Source organism: Nuphar pumila, chromosome 3, assembly GCF_984573655.1.
Source record: "Nuphar pumila chromosome 3, dmNupPumi1.hap1.1, whole genome shotgun sequence".
Taxonomy (NCBI): domain Eukaryota; kingdom Viridiplantae; phylum Streptophyta; class Magnoliopsida; order Nymphaeales; family Nymphaeaceae; genus Nuphar; species Nuphar pumila.
In genome coordinates this window covers 80,450,399-80,474,894 of record NC_143251.1, presented here as the reverse complement: position 1 = coordinate 80,474,894, position 24,496 = coordinate 80,450,399, and the positions used below count along the sequence as shown (strand labels likewise).

General features: G+C 35.9%; 1 protein-coding gene across 1 annotated transcript in view; it reads left to right on the top strand.

The window, feature by feature from the left end:
* LOC149843082 (transcription factor GTE6-like) overlaps positions 1-22,850 on the top strand; it is a 51,072-nt gene extending 28,222 nt beyond the window's left edge. The window contains exons 2-5 of the mRNA XM_089999593.1: positions 6,916-7,005; positions 21,158-21,216; positions 22,214-22,364; positions 22,463-22,850. Coding sequence (XP_089855719.1) covers positions 6,973-7,005; positions 21,158-21,216; positions 22,214-22,364; positions 22,463-22,525 — 306 coding nt within the window. The 5' untranslated portion in view covers positions 6,916-6,972 and the 3' untranslated portion in view covers positions 22,526-22,850. The remainder of the gene's footprint in view (positions 1-6,915; positions 7,006-21,157; positions 21,217-22,213; positions 22,365-22,462) is intronic.
* The last annotated feature ends 1,646 nt before the right edge of the window (positions 22,851-24,496 follow it).

The following is a 24,496-nucleotide window of genomic DNA, read 5'->3' as shown; positions in this document are numbered from 1 at the left end:
GCTCAAAATATGAATGAATAACTATAAGACATGCTCTATGTCTAGGAGAGAATGAGTCATAAGACATAAATTTATTTGGAATTCTTGAGGTTCGTTCAGATCTACAAATGGTGTTTTGAATAGAAGGAATTTCTAATGCTTCATTGTTACTTTGATTTACACTTTCATTGGTTGCATTTTGATTTCTTCTAGTGTATACTATTGGTTCAACTGTTGTTCTATCTTCAATAGGAGATTCTACGTAACTATTTTCATCATTAGACAACAATTTAAACAAGAAAGAATAATCAGAATTTATGTCTTGTGAGGTGTTTCCTTCAAATCCACTTTCATTTTCTACAAAATTAACATTTCTTGAGACAAGAAGTTTATCATTTTTTATATCGTAGCATTTAAATCCTTTTTATATTTCAGAATAACCAATAAACGCACATGGGATAGCCTTAGAGGATAGTTTATCTTCTTTATCATTTAAAACATAACATTTACAACCAAAGATTCTCAGTCTTTGATAGTCAGGTTAATATTTGAATAAATTTTCAAAAGGAATCTCATTTGACAAAGTTTTTGAAGACATCCTATTTATGAGATATACTGCGGTTAATGCAGCTTCAGCCCAAAGATTTTTAGGAACATTTCTAGCAATAAGAAGGGTTCTTGTAGTTTCCATAATATGTCTGTGTTTTCTTTCTGAAATTTCATTTTGTTGTGGGGTTCTAGGACATGATTTTTGATGTAAAATTCCTTCGTTTTCTAAAAATTGTTTAAACTCATTTGACAAATATTCTCCTCCAGAGTCAGTTCTGAGAATTTTGATCTTACTTTCAAATTGATTTTTAATCATATTATGGAATGTTTTGAAGGTTACAAATACATCTAATTTAAACTTAAGAAAGTAAATCCAACAATATCTATTGAAGGCATCGATAAACACAACGTAGTAGGAGAATCCTCCTTTAGAAGCAATAGGGGCAGGACCCCACACATCTGAATGAACTAATTCAAAAGGCATTGAAGAGTAAAAAGTTCTTTGACCATAAGGCAATGCTGTCATTTTACCGAGTAAACATTCTTTACATTCAAAATTATCTTTACAAAGATTCTTGGTAGCCAGTACAAAATTTAATTTCCTTATATTTGGATGCCCAAGTCTATGATCCCAAATCCGTATATCTTTTGTTTGGGCAGTGTTACAAAATGATTCCTTTGGAATACAAAGGAAATCCATATAATAGAGATCTCCTTGCCTAGAACCTTCCCCAATCAATTTCCCGAACTGGCGATCCTGCACCCAACATTTACTTGATGAAAAAATAACATCATATCCATGATCCGAGATTTGAGAAACTGAAAGTAGGTTAAGATGAAGTTTTGGTATAAGTCTTATTTTTGGAATGTAAAATTTGTTATGTTTTGACAAATCATTTTTAAAAGTTCCAACATCCTCTATTTCTAAGGTAGTGCCATCGGTAATGGAAACAAAAGATGCATTCGAATTAGGTTGACATTCGGATAATATAGACTTATGTGGGGTCATATGAAAAGAAGTTACTGAATCAAGAAGCCAAGAGCACATACTACGAGCAGAAGAGGATGCAATGGCCGCTCCTGAAGTAGATCCTTTGAGTAATGGTTGTAATGCTTCTGTTAGTTGAGATAATGATTTGGTGAGGTCTCTGAAATTCAGAGTATCCTTATCTTGTTTTGATGGTACAGCGGCAACATGTTTTTCTTGAGGCCTATATTTGTATCTAAGACATTGAGGCCTAATATGACAAGGTTCATTACAGTTATGACAAATGATTTTTGATTCTCCTCTATTCTTGCTAAAATGAGGAGGTTTATATGACTTGATATAATTCCCTGGTTTTGATGCGGCAAGTACGCAATCCTCTTCTTTGCCATTACTAGAAGTAGCAAGCACACTAATATTTTTACTCATATTTAGTCTAGTTTCTTCTCCACTAAGTTTAGTGAGAATCTCATGAATAGGAGGAGACGAAGATGATAGCAAGGAGGCCCTTGTTTGTTCAAACTCGGGTCTCAAACTATAGAGAAAAGCAAAGAGTCTATCTTCTTCAACTTGAACTCTTCGCATTTCTATACACTTATCTTCCCATTTGAGTTCAAATTGGGCAAGTTGGGTCCATATGGAAGATAACTCTATAAAGTAATCTCTTACATTTTTATCTCCTTGTTTGATATTTTTAACTTTTTCTTGGAGATAATACTTGTGGACCATATCTTTTTCGGTATACCTCTAAGATATTTTCATGCTTCATTTGCCTTTTTGTAGCATAATAGGTTTGAGGCAATTTTTGTCTCAACTCCACTTAGCTTCCATGATTTTGTTTTTGCATTTTTCATTTCCCATCCAATTTCTTGTAATATTCTTTCATGGCTTTGTTTCTTTCGTCAAGACTAGTCTCAATTTCATTTTCACCTAATGTAATTTTGGGAGTAGGTTCAAGAATAGTACCTCTTACGAATTCCCGCAAACCTTGACACTTGATAAATGTCTACAAGTGTCCTGGCCAAATGTTATAGTTGCTTCCTTCAAGTTTGAATGGCGGAATAAAGTTGGAGTTGCTTGTATTGTGTGGGAAAAATTCACCCATAGTAAATTGGAAGAGAAAAACTAATCACCACCACGAAGGAGAATAAGCATACTTTTCGAGGCAACCCACCAATGCACGGTTGATCATACACCAAGCTATGGTACCATGTGAAAAGTCTTACACACAATCAAGTTTCCAAATAACTTGATATTCAAAACATATGCCAATACAAAATAGCATAAAAAGCTTCACACCACAAGAAAGAACAAGTGCTTCAAAATGCACTGTGTTATTGCTATGAGGGGATAAAACCCTTTCATTAATTCACTATTACAATGGGCTCATTGCCCTTATTTATAATACATTACACTTTGAAAGAGTCGTTGGGCTATTCCCAACAGCTCTAATTAGAGTTGTTAGGAATCAGCCCAACGACTCTTATTTGATAGACTATGTACACAGTCAGTGGCTGACTGTTATACACTGTACACAGTCAGCTACTGACCGTGTACAGAAAGGGAACAAAAAGTGAAAAAGAAAAATAAATAAAATGAGAAATTACAGAAATAAGAAAATAAAAATTACAAGAATATACGTATATACTTTAAATATGTATTTATATACATATACATACTTTTGTATTACAAAGAGTATATATATATATATTCAAGTATATACATATATGTATTATTTTCTAACAATAATGACACTAAAAAATCAAGTGTATCGACGACTAGATCAAGAGTATAATCACAATGTCAACAATGGGCTAAAAACACATACGAAGGTGTGAACAAACGTCTCTTGTCTACATATAATGACACTTAGATAAAAGGCATAGTAAGAGAAAACACCTGAGGTAAGAAAGCTTTAATGAAAACAAATTAATGCCATCAATTTGTACAATCTTTTGAAACACCAAGGTTTCAAAAAAAAGATAGCCATCACAGATAAACATAATTATGAGTATCTAATATAATAATGGCCAAATAAACAAATGAGTGATACAAAGAACCAAAGATCAAACAACGGTCAGTTAGAGTCAAACTGTAAATTGACAATCTAAACTGACATAACAGAGGTGCACACAACTCACCCTCACAAACAAACTCTGTTTCAACAATAACAAGGTCAAGATGAATGATGCATTATATAAAATTCTGTGATGGACATGATAAATGCCAAGCATACAAAATTGTATACCTATGTCACACGAACTCGGCTCCAAGGTCGACGCACCCGCGTCAACACGCACTGACACGGGTGCGGCTCGGACTCGGTCAACCCGACCCTGGGTGCGGTCAACGTACCCAAGGTCATTTTGGTCCATTTTTTGGATTTTTTTTTTAAATTTTCTGGGCTACAAAATTTTAAAAAAAAATCTTGGGGTGGCGCTGCCCCCCTGGACCCCCGCCCGCTGACCTGCGTCGGGGGGAACCCCCCCCCCCTCCTGTAAGAAAAAAAGCCCTGAATCAGGCTTCACAACTTTGACCGAGTCTTATATATATATATATATATATATATATATATATATATATATATATATATATATATATATATATATATATATATAGCCGAGTCTCCGTGTCTAAAATTTTTGAAATTGCGCCGCACCCGCACCCATGTGACATAGTTGTATACATATATATCAAATAAAGCAAGTTTTTAAAAAATTAGAATTCAAACATGATTTCAAAAAACATACATGTATCTAATTTCACAAGATTAAACACATAAACCTTATAAGAACAAGTCCAACAATAATAAAAGACGTTCAAAGTTTTTTTTGTTTTAATAAAACAAAGACAAACAAATATATATATATATAAAGATTAAAGAAAATAAGTGTTTCCTCGTGCATAATGTATGAAAAGGATAATATTAGAAATACTTAAAGATATGAGATACATACTAGGTCTAGTTTTCCCTTGAATCCAAGCCACACAACGATCATGAATCATTCACGAAGCACAAACTCGAACCAAGTAATCCTAAGACCCAAAAGAGACAAAATGCCGAAAAAAAAATCTTGACTCTGATACCATGTAATGAAACAACGAAAAATACAAAAACAATGCCACTAAGGGCTTTACAAGATCACGATCACAAAAGTGCATAAGCACAAACCCATTATAAGACAAAACAATAGCCAACAAGGGGCAACAACACAAGCACTAAGTAATATAAGACATTAATGAACTAAATAGAAAAACACAAAATATAAAAATATTCATCTTTATTGAGAATAAATGCTTAAGAGAAGCATTGATAAAAATGGGCACAAGCAGTGCCATTGTATACAAAAGGAGCCAAGGCAAAAAGCCATTGGGAGCTCCCAATGACTCTATGGTCCCAATGACCATAAAGCCCCTATAATGCAATAAAGAGAAAAATAAAATTTAAAAATTAAAAAAGCAAAATTGTCCCTAGTGGACATCTATTATAAAAAGACAAAAATACCCCTAGAGGGTATTACCTATTACATCAATATAAATGACATACACACATTATATATATATATATATATATATATATATAAACTTAACAGTTCTCACAACCCTTTTTCCCATATAAGGTGCTTTATAATAGAAGCCCACGTTACATAGTTGAAATCATTGAGTTTCATAGGCTTAATGGTGACATTTTCATTGTCTTCCATTTTACAAAAATTAGAGAGATAGAGAGAAGAAGAGAGACGAGGAACGAGGAAGCAAAGAAGGAAAACAATCCACAATCCCTTGCACAATCACGATCTCATGAACACTCCACCAATGACTCACACAAGAGCACTTCAATGAGAATCACAAAAAGAGACAAGCTCTGATACGAATGAAAGCGTCTTCAATCACGAACACTAAGTCCACCAAAAAGTGGACAATTCAATAAGAATCACAAAAAGAGACAAGCTCTGATACCAATGAAAGCACCTTCAATCACGAACACTAAGTCCACCAAAAAGTGGACAATTCAATGAGAATCACAAAAAAGAGACAAGCTCTGATACCAATGAAAGCGCCTTCAATCACGAACACAGTCCACCAAAAAGTGGACAAGTACACAAGTGTTCTCTAAGGAACACATTTTCAAATCCCACAAAGGGAATACATACAAGAAGGCACAATATAAAAATAATATTTCATTTGTTACATAAGTGTGGGTGTGGATGCGGCACTTTAAAAAAACTTGGGTGTGGGGAGGATATATATATATATATATATATAAAATATATATAATATATATATATATATAATATATATATATAAGTATATAAGTTTTAACAGTTTTAAGTTAACACTACGTGTATGTGTGTGCATTTATGTATTTATGTATAATATAGATAAAACTAGACTTGGTTAGGGTTAACTGAATATACTTTTGGATAGAAATGGACCTCATTGTGGTTGACTTCACCTGACACAAAGGAAGCCATGTCCAAGTGTCACACCTGCATGGGTGTGGGTGTGACGTGGGTGCGGTGCCCTGTTAGAAGAGTCCGTGTTACATAATATTTCATTCAATATCACAAGTGTGTAAGAAGCATACTTTTACAAAGGGGAGAACCCCTATTTATATACACAAGATGGAGAGAAGAAGAGCTAAAAGAAAGAGAGGGGGACAAAGAAAAGAGAGAGGGAGGACCCTCCCAACGGCTAGAATTTTAGCCGTTGGACTAGAATTTTAGCAGTTGGGTCAAGTCAACCTTGGTAGACTTAGTCCAAAAAAATAAAAAATATATTATTTATATATATATATAATATGTATATATAAATACATATATATGTACATATACATGTATACTATATTATATACATAAAAATATATATACAGTTATATATATATGTACAATTTAATTTAACATATACATATGTACAATTTAACAGACACATTATTCTAACAATGTTTGTGGGTTTATGGACATGCATAACATATACGGCAGAAGCTGCGGAAAGCTGATGCATTCAAAGTTATTTTCGATATTACAATTTATGATGTATAGCTTTTAATCTTACTACAAGACCTGCATATTGTGTTATGTCTTTTTAGTTTATTTTGGATCACCGAGGTGTTGAATATGTTGTGCTTTTAATGGTTCACCATTTAGGTGATACCTTTCCTGCTTCCCTGCCTAAGATCCTCAATGATCCATTCTTGCGAAAGTTTCTGATCTATGATATGTACTAGTCATTTTTGTGCTTCATAGTTTTTGTTGATTTAAATGTCTTGAGAAGGATATTATCCCTTTGATTCCTTGTGATAATCTAAGATGGTCCTTTCATGAATAGTTGCATGTAAATTCTTTTTTTGTTCTCTAAGTTGATTCATGCATTCATGCAACTAAACTCTGTTTTGTCCCCAGGATTGTCAAAGTCTCTTGTCATTGCCAGAAAATGCTTGTTTGCAATCTGAAGAAGCCATGGAGAGCCATTCTGTCAAGTTTTGTGCGAAGGTGCTTCATAAATTCCTTTTGGCCTTTTAGTCACTAAATGAGATCTTAATACTGTCTCAATACATAGCTGGGGAATAGTGGGATAGGTTCTATACTCTGCTGGTTAGCCTAATGATTTATTCTTTCAGGGAATTGGGAAAAGTTGTGAGACCTTAATAGATCTGAATACTGCCTCAATACGTAGCTGGGGAATAGTGGGATTGGCTCTATACTCTGCTGGTTAGCCTAATGATTTATTGATTCAGGGAATTGGGAAAAGTTGTGAGACCTTGATAGATCTGAATAAATATGAAGATGAAATGAATTAGAATACGTAGATATATGATCATAGCTGTTGAATGATGAAAATTAGGAACAACGAAGATCTCCTTGATATATAAAATATGCAAACTCGATATCATGTCTTCGTTTTTTTTTATTGGAATAACAGGCTCTTCTTTCTATATACAAAATTAAAATTAGTAGTTTAAATTGCTGAAACAGTATGAGCTTCAAATTTATTTAGCTTCTTTGTTTAAAAAATATAGAAATAACTAAACATGAATTGCTAGATGATGATGGTGAAAATAATGACTAAAATCTCATTATCCTCATACATTTTAAGTAAATTTGACCACTTAGATGGATTTATCATGGTTCACTTATTTATAACACACTTTGGACTGATAAACCTTCCATTGCTGACGAATGCATATCAAAAGAAAATTTTCATCTGAACATTAATCATGCAATTGGATAGTTAGTAAATAAGATAACTGTGAGAATGAGATTTATGTTTGTGGTATATATATATATATATATATATATATATATATATATATATATAGGGACAGTATTTGCTACCCTCTTGGGTAGGAACCCCCCTAGTTGGAACTCACGGGGGAGGTTGTTTTGACCAAATATGACCTCATGGATGTGTTCAACATGGTCAAAATAGTAGAAATCAACGCTTAGATCATAGTTTCTCGACGTAAAAATGTGTTTTTTTTTTAGGTTTGAAAATCTGGTATATTGTAGGCCGTTGAATTTTCAACCCTTGTAAAATCTAACACACACATCAGAAAATCATGATCTAAAGATCTGTTTCTATTAAACTTAATATGTAGATCACATCTGGAGGGTTAGATATGAAAAAACCCTACAAAACATAAAAATAATACACTTTTTTCACTAGGGGGTTCCTTACCCGCGAGGCTAACAGACATTACCCTATATATATATATATATATATATATATATATATATATATATATATATATATAACATTTGGTAATCATAGGCACGAGTTGTTTTGATCCAATTGGACCTTGTGGATGTGTTCAACATGTCCTAAATAGCGAGAACCTGCTTTTGAGTCTTGTTTTTTCGACTAAAAAACAAGATTTTTATGACCCGAGAAAGTATCACACATTGTAGGCCATTGCTTTTAGAACCCATATAAAAAACATGTTTGCGTGTTATAATCGGATGATTCAAGAACTGAAGCAAAACATGTATATCACATCTGTAAGGTTAGTTTCATAAAAAAACAACAAAGGTAAAAAAAAGGAGAAAAAATAGGTGCTTGTACATGATGGTGCCACTGGCACTATATATAGAGCCACTAGAATATGTTAACTGGAAATATGTGAATCATAGTGTGAATTAGTTATTTCTTATTTTTTTGTTTTTGCAAATCTGACCCTGCAGTTGTGTTTGGCATGGTCCATTTGCTAGGAATTGACTGTTGGGTCGTGTATTTTCGATGAAAAATACGGTTTTTGAATGCTTGGACATTTACTTAAATTCTTAGCCGTATGCATCGCAATCGGATGATCCAAGAGCCAGTCCCCATAAAGCCAGACCTGTAGATCACATCAGTATGGTGAAATTTAAGGAAAAAACCATGAAAATCTGTCATACTCCAGTTCACATATTTTCCGTTTAAGTCTCTCTCTCTCTCTCTCTCTCTATATATATATATATATATATATATATATATATATATATATATATATATATATATAGTGGTTCTGTACCATGATACCTTGTGGTGGTACACACTCTTGTTTGTATAAATCTAGCTACCAAATGGTAAATCCAACCGTGCAGATGTGTTTAGCATGGTTTATTTAATATGTTAGAAGGTTTTATCATATCTGATAAGCCATAAGATTCATTTCTGAGTATGGTGAAAAATCAACAACTTACAATTCATGAAAATAAGGGCAGTTTAGAAATGATATAAAAGATCATATTTGAGTCGACTTTAACACATGAAAATAGTAAATAGGACATGCTAAACATCATTCAAAAGTCAGAATTTGCTTATGGAGCTTAGATCTATGTAGATCGAGTGTGTACCAGTGTAAGTTGTGGTGGTACAGTGCCAACATAGAAGCACCCTATATATATCAGCATACATTAAAAAAAAAAGGAAAAACTAGTGTTCCATTATATATAATCCTTGTAAGAATATGGCAAATTTTCTCTCTTAGAAGAGCTTGGCACTTTATAATCACTAGAATGATGTCTCTGCAAGTTTTTATCAAGTGTGCTGCTGTAACGTCCCTAAAAAATCCAACCTTTTAAAACTTTCCCAAACCCCAAATTTTGAAAAAAAATTAAAACTTTTTATTTATATAAACAATTCACATGGTTCCCCAAAAGTTATATGCCAACAAGTTCATCTATGGCCACACTCCAACCGTTCCAAATATTAGACGACCCACCTGAGTGCAAGCGTGAGTGTATATTAGCCTCCCAGTATCAGATCTAGTATGGAATCATCCATAGACACAACTTGATTGAGACTATTACCCTAAAGGTTTCTCACATGTGAAAAAAGAAATGCGGAGACAAAATATATCAAGATTTAAGATAATTGAGGAGTTACATCAAAATTTAAAGTTTTAAACCATATGCAAGACATAATAAGAATGAAATAACAGAATTTAAAAATGTTCTCGTTCCAAAAAGATTACAGTTCTTTAAATGTAAGGATTCAGACAAAAAGTAAAATTTACATAAATTTTTAACTCTCAAAACTTTTGCCTGATCCCTCCAAGAATCGTACTAGGTAAGAGTGGAGCCTTCAACCACGCAGCAACCCCCGCTTCACTTCAATCCTCCCTGAGGTTATCTGTAAATATTGTAGGGCATCAACCACATGCCTGTAGGAAACCAAAACTAAACTTGAAGAATGCAATTCAAGTTGAAATGATGCAATCAAGTGAAATTCCCATTATTTTAGAAATGAGAGTCAAAGGAATCCACGTCATAATAAGAAAAAGATATTTAATCACATAAACCAACATTCATTGCATGGCATTCATAATCACATCACTTGTATACATGAAAACCCAAAATCATTCTCATTTTAATGTAATGAAAAGAGACGGAAGCACCAATAGAGCAAAAGTCACTCTTTAAGAGTGACCACTAGAGCCACGAACACAAACACCAAATGTGCACACACAAAACTCTCAAATATAGAAAATGACTTAAAGTCATATGTTGGATATTATTGAAGAAAGGAAGAGAAGGGTGAAAAACCTATGCTTACAAGAGGAGAACACCTCCTCTATTTATAGAGGAGGGAGGCTCAAAGAAGGGACCACAAGGGGGCTCCCTTGTAGTCGTTGGGAGCCCCAACGGTCAGAAATCTGACCGTTGGGGCCCCAACAACTACAAGATTGGGGCCCCTTGTGGTCATACAAAAGTAAAAAAAATAAAAAGAAAAAAAGGAAAAAGGAAAAAGGAAAAAAGAAAAAAGAAAAAGATAAAAATAAAAAGTACATTGGTTGTTTTACAAGAATACCCCTATCGGGTATTTCACTAAAAGGGAGTATGTATATATATACATATATGTATATATATACATATATGTATATATATACTTATATATACAAATGTATATATATATAAGTATATGTATATATATATACATATTTTAACATGCCCCCTCAAACTTTACGGGGAGAAGACCGAAAGTTTGCTAAGGAGAAACATAAATCGTGGAGTTGGGAGCGCCTTGGTGAAGAAGTCAGTTAGTTGATACTCTGAAGTAACATATGGTAATGAGATAGTCCCTCTGAGGTATTCGCCTCGAACATAATGGCAATCCATTTCGATATGCTTGGTCCGCTCATGAAAGGTGTGATTGCTGGCAATGTATATCGCACTTTTGTTATCACAACAGAGCTTGGTGGGAGTGGAAATGGGGACGCCCATGTCAGCAAGGAGACTTCTAAGCCATACGATTTCCATAGTTGTCATTGTCATGGCCCGATATTCAGCTTCAGTGGATGACAGTGAAACCTTCTGCTGCTTCTTGCATCTCCACGAAATGAGGGATTCACCTAAAAAAATACAAAAACCCGTTATTGAGATACGATCATTGGGATTTCCTCCTCAATCAACATCAGTAAAAGCAGTTAAGTCAAGAGATGAGGAAGAGGATAAGAAGAGTCCCTTGGATATAGTATTTTTGATATATCGCACAATCCTCATTACGGCTGCCATATGAACCGAAGTAGGTGCATGCTGAAACTGACTTGCTGCATGAACCGCATGAGCTATGTCTGGATGTGTGATGGATAGATAGGTGAGAGATCCGATTAATTGACGGTAGGGGGTTGGATCCTCAAAAAGAACACCATCTCCAAGTCTCAGTTTTGCATTAATAACTTCAGGAGTCTCAACTTTCTTTTCATCAGATATTCCTGATTTGGTACAAATTTCTGCAGCTAATTTCATTTGAGATAGGATGTATCCTCGTGGGGAATAAGTCACTTCAATCCCTAAAAAATATCTCAAATAACCAAGGTCAGACATATCAAAAGTTTCTTTTAACATAGACTTTACATCATTTACTCCATTTTTGTCATTCCCAGTAATGATCATATCATCAACATACAGTAGAAGCATAATAATGGAGTCACCTGTCCTTTTAACAAAAAGAGCAGTGTCAGTATAGCAATAAGAAAATCCTAAATTGATTAATATGTTACTAAACCTATCATACCAAGCTTTAGGAGCTTGCTTAAGTCCATATAAAGCCTTTTTTAATTTCAAAATTTTTCCATTTAAGTTCATACTTGGAGGCGGTTCCATATAAACTTCTTCATTTAAATTACCATTCAAAAAGGCATTTTTGACATCAAGTTGAAAGATTGACCATTTTTTAACTGAGGCTATAACAATAAGAGCTCGAACACTAGTCATTCGAGCAACTGGGGCAAAAGTTTCATCATAATCTACCCCATATTCTTGGGCATATCCCTTGGCAACCAACCTAGCCTTATATCTTTTCAATGAACCATCACTCTTAATTTTTACTTTAAAAACCCATCTACATCCAATGGGTTTCTTGCCATTGGGAGGATCAATGATTTCCCAAGTTTGTGCATTTTTAAGAGCATTAAGTTCAAGTTCCATAGCTTCATTCCAATGAGCATATTGCTTAGCATCATTGTAATGAGATGGTTCATGAAAGGAGTGAAGAGCAAGTAGGCATGCTCGAAAGTTAGGAAAAAAGGAATCATACGAAACAAATCTATTTGGTATTTTGGAAATCCGATTTGATCTTCTTTGAGAGGTCTCTTCGATTGACTCACTTTGGGAAAAATTTTCAAGGACACAAGGAAGATTTCTTTCATTCCTTCTAGAGTAGACTTGAATTTGTCTTGAAACATTTTCTTCTAAATTTTGATTATCACTTGGATGTTCAAAATGATCTTCGCTAAGGGATTCACTAGGATCAATATGATCATCTATGATGTTTTCTTGAAGCAACAAGTCAAATAGAAAAGAATAATCAATATTTTCATTTGGTTGGTGCGAAAAACCATTTTCCTCTTCAAGGAATGTGACATCTTTAGAGATATAAAGTTTGTTCTTAAGTATGTCAAAACATCGATAACCTTTTTGTTTTTCGCCATATCCCAAAAAGATACATTCAATAGCCCTAGGAGAAAGTTTATCATTTTTGTGAGTTAGAACAAAACATTTACATCCAAAAATTCTTAGTCTTTTATAATCGGGAGACATATTGTAAAGTTTTTCAAATGGAGAAAGATTTTTCAAAGAGGATGAAGGAGTTCTATTGATAAGATATGTAGAGGTTAAAACTGCTTCGGCCCAAAAGGATTTTGAAATATTTCTTGAAATTAATAACGTTCTGTAGTTTCTATTATGTGTCTATGCTTTTTTTCCGCAAGACCATTTTGTTGCGGAGTGTTGGGGCAAGAACGTTGGTGACAAATTCCATTTTCTTTTAAATAGCTTTGAAAATCATTAGACATATTCGCCTCCCGAATCGGACCTAAGAATAGATAGATTTCCCAAAAATTGATTTTTGACCATTGCATGAAATTCTTTAAAGAAGGAGAAAACTTCGGATTTGCGACTTAGGAAGTAAATCCATGTAAATAGAGTGAAGTCATCTATAAAGACCACGTAATACGAAAAACCTCCTTTAGATAAAATAGGGGAAGGTCCCCACACATCGGAATGAATAAGTTCAAATGGCTGAGTGGTAAAGTAACTTCTTTGAGGAAATGGAGTAACTTTAGATTTCCCAAAAATGCAATCTTTACAAGTCATGTAATTGTCTTTACAAGTATTGTTCAAAAACGGAAAAAGAGACATTTTTACAAAATTTGGATGGCCAAGTCTCTCATGCCATATTTCAATACTTTTGTCTTTAACAAGATTGCAAGATGACTTAGATGGAAGAGTCAAAAAATCCATAAAGTAGAGGCCACCCCTTCTATGGCCTTGCCCAATCAGCTTCCCTGACTGGAGATCCTGCACTGTGCAATCTTTAGGTGAGAAAGAGACTTGGCATCCATGATCGGTGATTTGAGAAACGGAAAAAAGGTTTAAATTAATTTTAGGAACGATTCTTACTTTAGGAACGAAAAAGTTTTTAAAATCAAGTGTTCCAATACTTTCAATTTTTAATGATGTACCATCGGTCGTTGAAACACAAGAGGATATGGGTTCAGAAAAAACATTTGAAAGAGAGTTTTTATGAGATGTCATATGAAAAGAAGCACCGGAGTCTAGTATCCACATACCTGGAGGTGATGAAGAGTAGGAGATGGCGGCTCCGGATGTTGAAGGAGAAGTCTTGAGAAGATGTTGGAGAACTTCAGAGATGTGATTTAGAGTTTCTTTGATATCTCCTTCTTTGGTACTTTCTTCCTTCTTTGGAGAATTTTCCCCAACCGCGGCTACCTTTCCTTTGAGTTTTGGACAAACCGGTCTAATGTGTCCCGGTTCATTACAATAATGGCATATTATTCTCTTTCTAGGCCCATTACTATTTTTGTTAAAATGGGGAGGTCTATATGCTTTAACATTCGATCCGGGCCTAGTAACGGCCCAAAACTTCATCACTCTTAATGCTCAAGCCAAGTCGAGTTTCTTCTTGACATATCTTGGCAAGTGCATCTTCAATAGGTAGGGTTTTGCTTCTATGGAGAAGAGATGCTCTTACTTGTTCAAATTTCGGGCGAAGACCATGAAGAAATTGGAAAAAATGTTCCTTTTCAATTTGTTCTCTTCTTAATTCAATATCTTCCGGAGCCACCCACTTAGGCTCAAGAAGAGCAAGTTCATCCCAAAGAGGAGTTAGAGAACTAAAATAGTCCCGGACACCCATATCCATTTGTTTGGTGGAACGGATTTTTTCTTAACAAAAAAATTGTCGAGCAAGATCCTTTTGGGTATACATACCCTTAAGGAAAAACCAAGCCTCATTGGCCCTTCTAAATTTGGCAATATTAGCACAATTTTTAAGGTCTACATTATTCATAAACCATGCCAAAATTTTGGCATGGTTACTTTCCCAATCCTCAATTTTGGATTGATGATCATTAATAGCTTTGATGTGCTCATCGCCATCTAAAGCTTTTTCAACTTCATTTTCGATTTTGGTGAGAACAAGAGAGGGTTCGGGAGTAGTTCCCATAGCAAAACCCCAAAGTTTCTTACCTCTAAGATGATTTTCCATAGCGGAGGCCCACATGAGATAGTTGGACCCATTTAGCTTAAAAGAAAGCTCCACTTTAGAGTCACGTTCCATCCGCACCACCAAAAGTCCTTCCTTTCTTAAAAAATTGAGAGGCACACGTTCCAAAGAAAAGCCCAATCACCAACCGAGCTCTGATACCATGTAATGAAAAGAGGCGGAAGCACCAATAGAGCAAAAGTCACTCTTTAAGAGTGACCACTAGAGCCACGAACACAAACACCAAATGTGCACACACAAAACTCTCAAATATAGAAAATGACTTAAAGTCATAAGTTGGATATTATTGAAGAAAGGAAGAGAAGGGTGAAAAACCCATGCTTACAAGAGAACACCTCCTCTATTTATAGAGGAGGGAGGCTCAAAGAAGGGACCACAAGGGGGCTCCCTTGTAGTCGTTGGGAGCCCCAACGGTCAGAAATCTGACCGTTGGGGCCCCAACGACTATAAGAGTGGGGCCCCTTGTGGTCATACAAAAGTAAAAAAAATAAAAAGAAAAAAAGTAAAAAGGAAAAAGGAAAAAAGAAAAAGATAAAAATAAAAAGTACATTGGTTGTTTTACAAGAATACCCCTATCGGGTATTTCACTAAAAGAGAGTATGTATATATATACATATATGTATATATATACTTATATATATACTGATGTATATATATATATAAGTATATGTATATATATATACATATTTTAACATTTAATTCATAGTATTCAATTTCATAATCATTCATATACATGATAATCATTTGCATAAATGAATGAAATTAACAGTTTATAGCATACTCCAAAGTGAAATAAAAGTGCAATCTATCATGCAATATCATTATTCACTTTCTTTATGCTCAAAAGAAAATATGATCATGTCCAACTTATAACTAAGACATGCATTATTTCAAATATATATTCACATGTCATTTATCAGAATATTTATGAATTTTGTAATTCAAATATCAAAATGGAACAGGTCCTATCTTGACCCTTTCTGTGTGCCTCGCACACACACGCACCTCACGTGCATCAATCAAGCTCTTGACTTATAACAACAGGTCAAATCATATGACCTAAGTCACATGGGTGCGGGTGCAGGGGTGCGGCACTTTAAAAAACCTTGGGTGCGGGGGTCCGGGGGTTCCCCCCGGTGCGGGTCCCGCTGCGCGGTCAGTGGGCGGGGTCCAGGGGGGCCGCGCCCCCCCTAAAAAAAATTTAAAATTCCGCAACCCATTTCATAGGGCAGAATTTTTTTTAAAAAAAAATCCGAAAAATGGACCAAAATGACCCTGGGTGCGTTGATCGCACCCGGTGCCACACCCGCACCCGTGTCGCATCGCGTCGACGCGGGTGCGGCACCTGTCTGGCCGAATCCCTGTGACATAGCATATGGCCAAGCATAAACATGTCTTTCATTTACATGTGACAAAATTCATATGCAGTAATCATGCAAACTTAAAAATCTTTACATATTCACAATATATGAGTATGCATATGGAAACAATTATCCTAAAAATCTAATTAATTGTTTCTCTTGTCATTCAAACTCATCTGGTACAAAAGAGGGTATAGACATCCAGAAACAATCATTGGAGTATTCATTATTCTATATATTTTTTATCACCCTCCTATGACTTAACTGGGTCTTTTCTAAGCGATTCAACCTTGCAGTGCAGCGGTTGAGAGAACGGACCCATGGTCTCAGGTCTTGACCTATGCCAAACCAAAATCGCTGGCGAAAAATCAGGCATGCATCCCTAACTCTGCAGAGCTGTGGTACTACCACCTAGGACTCACTAGTAGACTTGCCCCCTAACCTTTGTGGGATAGGGACAAGAGGCACATTCAACCCTCGAAACACATGTCCCACGAGGCTTGTACCACCCTTTTCTCTTCCGGGAGAACATGAGATCGGAACGGATCCAGTCATCTCAGAGAGCCCAGCCTTGTCAGCGCCTTAAATGGACCCATGGTCTGGGGTTATCTTTATTATTAAGTCATAGGTCAGAGCCAAGCATTATATTCTCACAAGATAACCCTTTTATGCCCTCATGCATGAATTTAAACTTACATGCTCTTATGCATGATATCAAAGTCTATGCTACTTGCATAATTTAAATTTACATATTCATGCATGATATCAAAAATCTATGCCACTTGCATAGTTCAAATTTACATATTCATGCATTATATAAAAAATCTATGCCACTTGCATAATTCAAATCCACATGCTCTCATGCATGATATCAAAATCTATGCCACTTGCATAATTCAAATTTACATGCTCTCATGAATGTTCATAACAAATTTGTATTCATTTTCATGCATGACCCTATCATGTCATAATTTACTATACATGCTCACATGCATTATTCAATTTTTAACATGATTGCCTGGTTTAATCTCAATCATGCTTAACATAAAATGCAATCACATGAACTATTATGCATGCATTGATAACTCAATATTTTCATATGTAAAACCATCACATCATATTTGCACACATCACAAGGTTATTTTCACAAACACAATACATTCATTTTAAGCATGTTTTCATGATACAATTTCACATGAAAAACATAATCAAATCGAAAATAACTTCATGCAAGCATGGATAGTCATGTCAAACATGGCAATACATTCGATCATTCATACCACAACAATGTCAAATATGTACCTGCAACAAACACACTCCAATATCTCGCTAACTACAACCATGACTAGCATGGTCTCCGAACTATAAAAATAAGAGCACTTCTATTTCCATATATTCAAATCATGCTCAGCATGATCTCCAAGCTCCAGCAAAATAGTCCTAGATATCCACAACTAAGTGAGTGTGTGAGTAGGAAAGTGTTGCATCCAAAAAAGTAAATAACATGTGATGCGCTTGCATCACTTACTCACCATGGGTATTTACTCGATTTGCATGCTTTTGCATTTGCATCTTTCTTATTTTTTTTTATGAAATTTTTAGCCGCATGCGATGCTTAGCACTAAGCATCACGCAAATAGCTCAGCTACGCACCTGCAAAGCACAAATATACAAAACAGTACAATACATTTCTAACACTGTGCCTGTGGTGCGAATTCAATGTAAGTACAAACTAACTTTGAGAATCTATCATACAACATGAATAACATTCAAAAACTTTAGTTTAGGAATCCTACCTTTTCGATACGACGAAAAGTAAAACGAAGCTCAGAGTCCTGAAAGTCCCGTGCAAGTGCTACACAACACGGTCTACTCGTCCTTCTCATAAGGAGAGAACGCTACAGCTGCCCACACACAACGACTAACTTATCTAAATACGATTTCGCATATGAGCGATAAAACGAAAATGAACTTCGGTAATCTTGATTTGCGAAAACCTCGAAGCGATACCCTAACAAGTCCAAAACAAATTGGACAGCCGTGTGGTGCAACTCCACGGGTTGCACGCTACCCAGTGCATCACCCGAGTGATGACACAGCCATCGAGGTACCTAATTCCAATGAAATATATATATATATATAACTATTGGAAACAATTCCAAAACACTAAAACCATATCGAAAAGAATCAACAATGCAAAGGTACCTTTGCTGTTATACACAGTAGCCCTGCACGATTCCCCATGTTGGGAATCGACACACAAACACAAACGAGGCATTCGCCAAAACACAAAAGCAAAAACAAACTCAAAAGAGGGTTAAAGCAACTAAATAATAAATAGGAATTCAAAACTAACGCATGTGCAGTTTAGCATGAAAAGAAAATGATCCTGATTGGTTAGGGGTTCGGTTTCTAAGCGTGAAAACATGTAGAAATTCAAGAAAACCCTGATTAGGGTCATGCGACTAAGAAACAGAAGGACAATCTAAATGAATGTTTACGAAACAATGAAACCCTTGGCTGGGGCCATTCTTCCGACAAAAACAAAGGTCTAGCCACCTACGGTGGCTCGAGTTCTATCTAGATCAGTGAAATCAAACCAAAAAAAAAAGATGAAAATTACGATTCACCGGCATGCTTTGTTGAACAGAGAAGATAAAAAGAATATGGACATTCGGATAAGGGTAAAAACTTACCAAAAATCTCGGCGTCGGTGGTGGATACGCAGGGAAACGCAACGGCAGGGGGTGGCCAACACAGTGACCGACAGCAATGAGTGGTGGTTGCCTCCGGTCGATGCTCGGACAGAGGGGAATGCGGCGACAGACCAAAGAGGGGAGAAGAAGAAAGAAGGGGAAGAAGAAAAAGAAGGTGAGGAAGAGGGCGTCAGTCGGCGTGGGTTGGCGACAACATCGCTCCGATGGTCTGCAGACGAGCGAGGCTCTCTCAGCCACAAGGTTGATCAGGCAGAGGAGATGGGGTTCACGGTGATGGCACGAATGGTGGTACCGACACTCGAGCGGGAGACACCGGAAAAAAAAGAAAATGGAGAAGAGGAAGATGGGAAGAGGAGGGGCGTCGGCGATGGCCAACGTTCAGACGAAAGGGAAAGAGAAGAAGGTGAGGAGAGGGGTCGGCTGGGGGTGTCAGCGACGGCGCTGCTCCGGCGAGGCCGCAGACGGAGAAAGGCAAAAGAGAAGAGGGAGGAGGTGGCGCCGCAGGCGGGGCTCACGGCGGCAACACACGCCGGCGAGAGAGATGAAGTGAGGGAAGAAGGAGGAGGTGAAGGTGAAGGTGAAGGAGAGAACTCGGGCGGCAGGCGACTGCGTGCGAGGGATGAAATAGAAAGGGAAAGAAAGGGGCTCGCATTAGGGTTTTACGACGGGGTTTATCGGGTCCGATTTGGACTCAGTTCGGGCCCGACCCAAAGAGCACAAAAAAAAAAGAAAAAAAAATAATATATATATATATATATTAGAAAATGCGAACAAAAGTCATTTAAAATTTAAACAGAGATTTTTCATGATGAATTGGGTCAAATATAAATATGATAATAATAAATTTAATTCAATTTAATAATCCTATTTTAGAAAAAAATATTGATTTCAAAGTTGATATTCTATTAAATTAAAATGTTGTCGAGCCAATTTTATGAACCAAATATCCTTTTTACGAAAATATTTCGAGAACCATTAAAACATCTCCCATTAAATTCGAAACACCTCAAAAGTGCTTAAATGAGTTTATGATTCATTAAAACGATTAAATTGAATATTTTAATAATATTTTATTTACGTAAATTATTGAAATGACCATTTTACCCTTCTTTGTCAGAAAGATGAAATTTAAGCGTATAAACACACAAAATCGACAACAAAATATAAAAACACAAATTTTAACTCGAAATGAGTCAATTCTTTTATTTATTTTCTTTTAAAAATTTACAGGTTTTATAGATGCTTTTATGAAATAAAAAGTTTCAAGTCCAAAAGTGTTAGGCACCACAGGAAATGTTTGTCAGTGCCTAAATCTTTTCTAGGATTCATGGTATGAGAACTTCATCAACTCCCAAAGCTCTGATCTTTGTTGACATCCAAGGTTGGAATTTGTTCATTACTAGTATGATTAGTTGATAGTAAAAACATTAAATGTGGAAGGATAGAGATGCAAACAAGATATTATACATTATGAAGAGAGAAGAGAAAAGAACACGAACAAGCAGTATTAGCTGCTTTCCTCTTACAGAGGCATACATTCACATGCACACATTATCTATAGATTATTCTCCAAGTGATTTGAGCTATACAAACCTTGAATATCAGATATGCCTAATTGCTAATCTGTACTTTTGATTAGATGGCGCTGTTCTTTTCTCTTTTCAATTTGTTTAGTCCGTTTTTTCACATTCTGTATCCTTATCATCATGCATTCGACCTGATCCATATTTTTGGGTTATTTGAACAGTTATTTTGGTTGCCAAGAAAATTGATAGTGAGATTGGTTCTTCCAGAACTTGCATCTTGGGAACATTTGGCTCAACTGAAACTGAATTTGTCAATCACTTTATTGTAGCTTTTGTCCTCTCCTCTCAATGACATTTCGTGGTGGTCATCACCTATGATATATTTTTATTCATTTCTGCTCTTAAATACCTACTTGTCAAAAGTTGAAAGCTGTATTATACTAAATATATCGAACCATATGCGCTACTATACAATCCTGTAGTATTTTAGATGTCATTTGTGGTACTTTGATAATGTTTCTCTGTTTTCAGTTGAAACATATGGAGGAACAGCTTGATGAGTTCGTTGACATCTTGGTGTCTAAATGCAGGTACATTACTTTTTATTTGGTGCAGAAAGAAATCATTTAACTATTATGAACACTTCAGACCCATCACATAATATGGATTAAAGAAATTGTGCATGTAAAGTAGAAAGTTATTTTAGACCGGTTTTTGACTTTTTGAAGTCAGCTTTAGCATGTTCACAAGTAGAATTTGTTTGTTACTATTTTAGCCAACAAACCAGAGCTTGGTTATATTTATTTTGTAGATGGAAAATCTGTGAATATCCCATATAATGACATTTAGGGGTGTAAATATGTGGATTCCATGCTTTTTATTCAAGCAAAGAGAAGCAAGATGATAGTGAGAGGCACAAGATTTTTCTTGATTAACTCTAAAACGAATAGGGTTACACATATATAGGGATCGACCCCCTCTTCTCAAGAAGCTAGCACAAAAATGGACAGAAATGTACCTATTACATTGACTAATAGACTTCTAATGAAAAATGACAAAAAATGTCCTATAAGAAAGTAAAAAAGACTCCACCGTTACATATCCTAAATAATACAGCAGTGATACATTTCTTTACATTTTTCACATATTTTCTCATCTTTCTCACATCCCACTCTCTTTGCGCTTCCACCTAAACAAATCTAACCCTGAGATAACCTGTGCTAACACGCTACTCATCAAAAGAATAGTAGTGCATGTATATGTCAAAGTACCCAGCACCAGATATACTGGCCATTATTAGGTACCCTTATTATATAACCTTCAACCAAAGAGGAATATAAGAGTCCCAAACGTGGAGTATTAATGACTGCCTTTTCTTCAAAGCTGAACCATACCTTCCCTAACAACACTAGATTTGATGGTAATATAGGAAGAGGGTCAGCTATTGTTATTTGAGACACTGGAGCTGAATTACTTCCTGCCCTATGCATAATTTCCCATAATGTACTTTATTATGAAAACCCTCTCAAATATGGAAACCAAGAATTTCAAGAGCTGATGTGTGCATGCTTCTGATGTGTCTCACAGGCCAATGACACATCCTGAGAAGGTACAACTCCGATGGTTAATCCAACAATTACCTGCAGAAGCTCTTGACCGCGTTGTTGATCTCGTAGAAAAGAGAAGTCCATCAGTTAGTAAATGTAGTGAACAGATCAATGTTGAACTGGAGAATGAGGTAAATTCAGCATTAATTGACGGTTAGTCAGTCACTTTCAAACCTGTATTCCCGTCTTGTGGTGCTGACTCGTATAGTTGTTGGTGGATGTTTGACAGGATCATGTTACACTTTGGAGATTGTATTACTATGTGCGAGCAGTGTCAAATGCCAGCCAGTAAGTGCAGTTCGATATTAGTTTGTGGTGCTGACTCCATTTTCGTCATTTGCTATCATTCATAGCATACAAGTGTTTTATCACAACAATGATGTTTTTCTTGTTTGTGAAATCGAAGATAAACTTGTTTCTTATAACTGGTGAGGGGATCCATTTTCAAAGGTTTGAGCAGTCTCTTGAGTAACGTGTCCATTCTGTAATTGGATGTCATTTGGAAGACTAGCTTATCAATCATACGTGCTACTCTTGGTTAAATGTTGTAACTGTACCATTGTACATAAAGCTTATGCAAATTTCTACATTCTATATAAATATATAGAAATAGAAAATGTGCTTCAGATTTCTTAATAGAGGAGTACTTTTTGCCTTCCCTGCAATTTAACTGCATATAATTATGCATGTGTGTGTGCCGGACTTGGTGCTATTGATGGCACCAGTGTGTATGTGTGGTGTATCTCTCACACAGGCATTCATGTCGACCATAGCAACCAATATTGGGATTGGCAGCATCTCAGTGAGGCAACTTTTGGAGATACTATAGGATCCTTTATTACCTAAAAAACAACTATTTAACAAAACAAAATGATATTTTAAACAGTAAAACACGATATATTTCTCTTTTTAAATTGGGGATTCTATTTGGTGCTATTTAAGCTAAAGGAACTATTGTAATCACCTTCTTTTCATAGTTTTTAGAGTTTTCTTGTAGATCAGACCTTAGAGTAGAAAATGAGTTTTGAATAATGAGACTGTGACATGTAAGCAGGTTTTTTAGTGGCTTCAATAATGGATGGCCCATAATGCATTATAATGTTACGACTCAAAAAACATTATTTTTTAGATCGAAATAACTGGATCCAGAATTTGATCCTTAGCAAACAAACCATGTTGAGCACCTTCATGTTGTCGGATTGAGTTGAGAGTTGATAAAGCTTGAACAAATGATTTTCAGCTCGGAAAGGCGAAGGTCTTCTGTAAGTTAGACCTGAGATCTGGCTACTGGAAAGTCAGAGTTGTGGAAGGGGATGAGCCAAAAACTACTTGTGTAACGCGATATGGAGAGTTAGAATTTCTTATTATACCCTTCGGCTAGATGAACGCCTGCCACCTTCTCAACCCTGATGAACAAAATTTTTTACCCGCACCTTGACAAGTTTGTCGTTGTGTACTTGGATGACATAGTGGTATACAACGATTCTATTGATTCTATTGAACATGCTTGACACATTCGGATTGTGTTTCAGACTCTAAAGGACCACAAGTTGTATGTCAAGTAGGAGAAGTGCCTATTTGGTTAGAAGGAAGTTTACTTCCTTGGCTATATTGAGGAAGAAGGTACATTAAAGATTAACCATAAGAAGATTGAGGCTATTCAAGCTTGGGAGCCGCCTAGTAAGGTTCTTGAGTTACGCTCTTTCTTGGGGCTTGCAAATTACTATCGCTGATTCATTAAGGGATATTCGCAGATCGCTGCTGCGCTCAGAGATCTACTGAAGAAAGACAGACCATGACTATGGTCTGATGCATGCCAGAAGGCTTTTGACGGGTTGAAGCACACTTTGACAGAGGAACCAGTGCTAAGGTTGCCCGACTGTTAGCAGTCGTTTGAAGTGCAGACTAATGCATCTGACTTCGCAATCACAGGGGTGTTGCTATAGGAAGGACATCCCATTGCATTTGAGAGTCGAAAGTTGAACGACCCCGAGTGTCGATACATTGTGCATGAGCACAAGATGTTGACTATCGTGCATTATCTCTGCACATGGAGGTACTATCTTTTGGAGTCGCAATTCATTGTGCGCACTGACAATGTTGCGACAAGCTATTTCCATATTCAAAAGAAGTTGAGTCCAAGATAAGCTCGCTGGCAAGATTTCTTGGCAGAATTTGATATGGTCCTTGAGTGCAAGCCTCGCAGAACCAATGTTGTTGACGCCTTGAGTCGAAAGGTGAAACTTGTAGCTTTGCTCGTTTG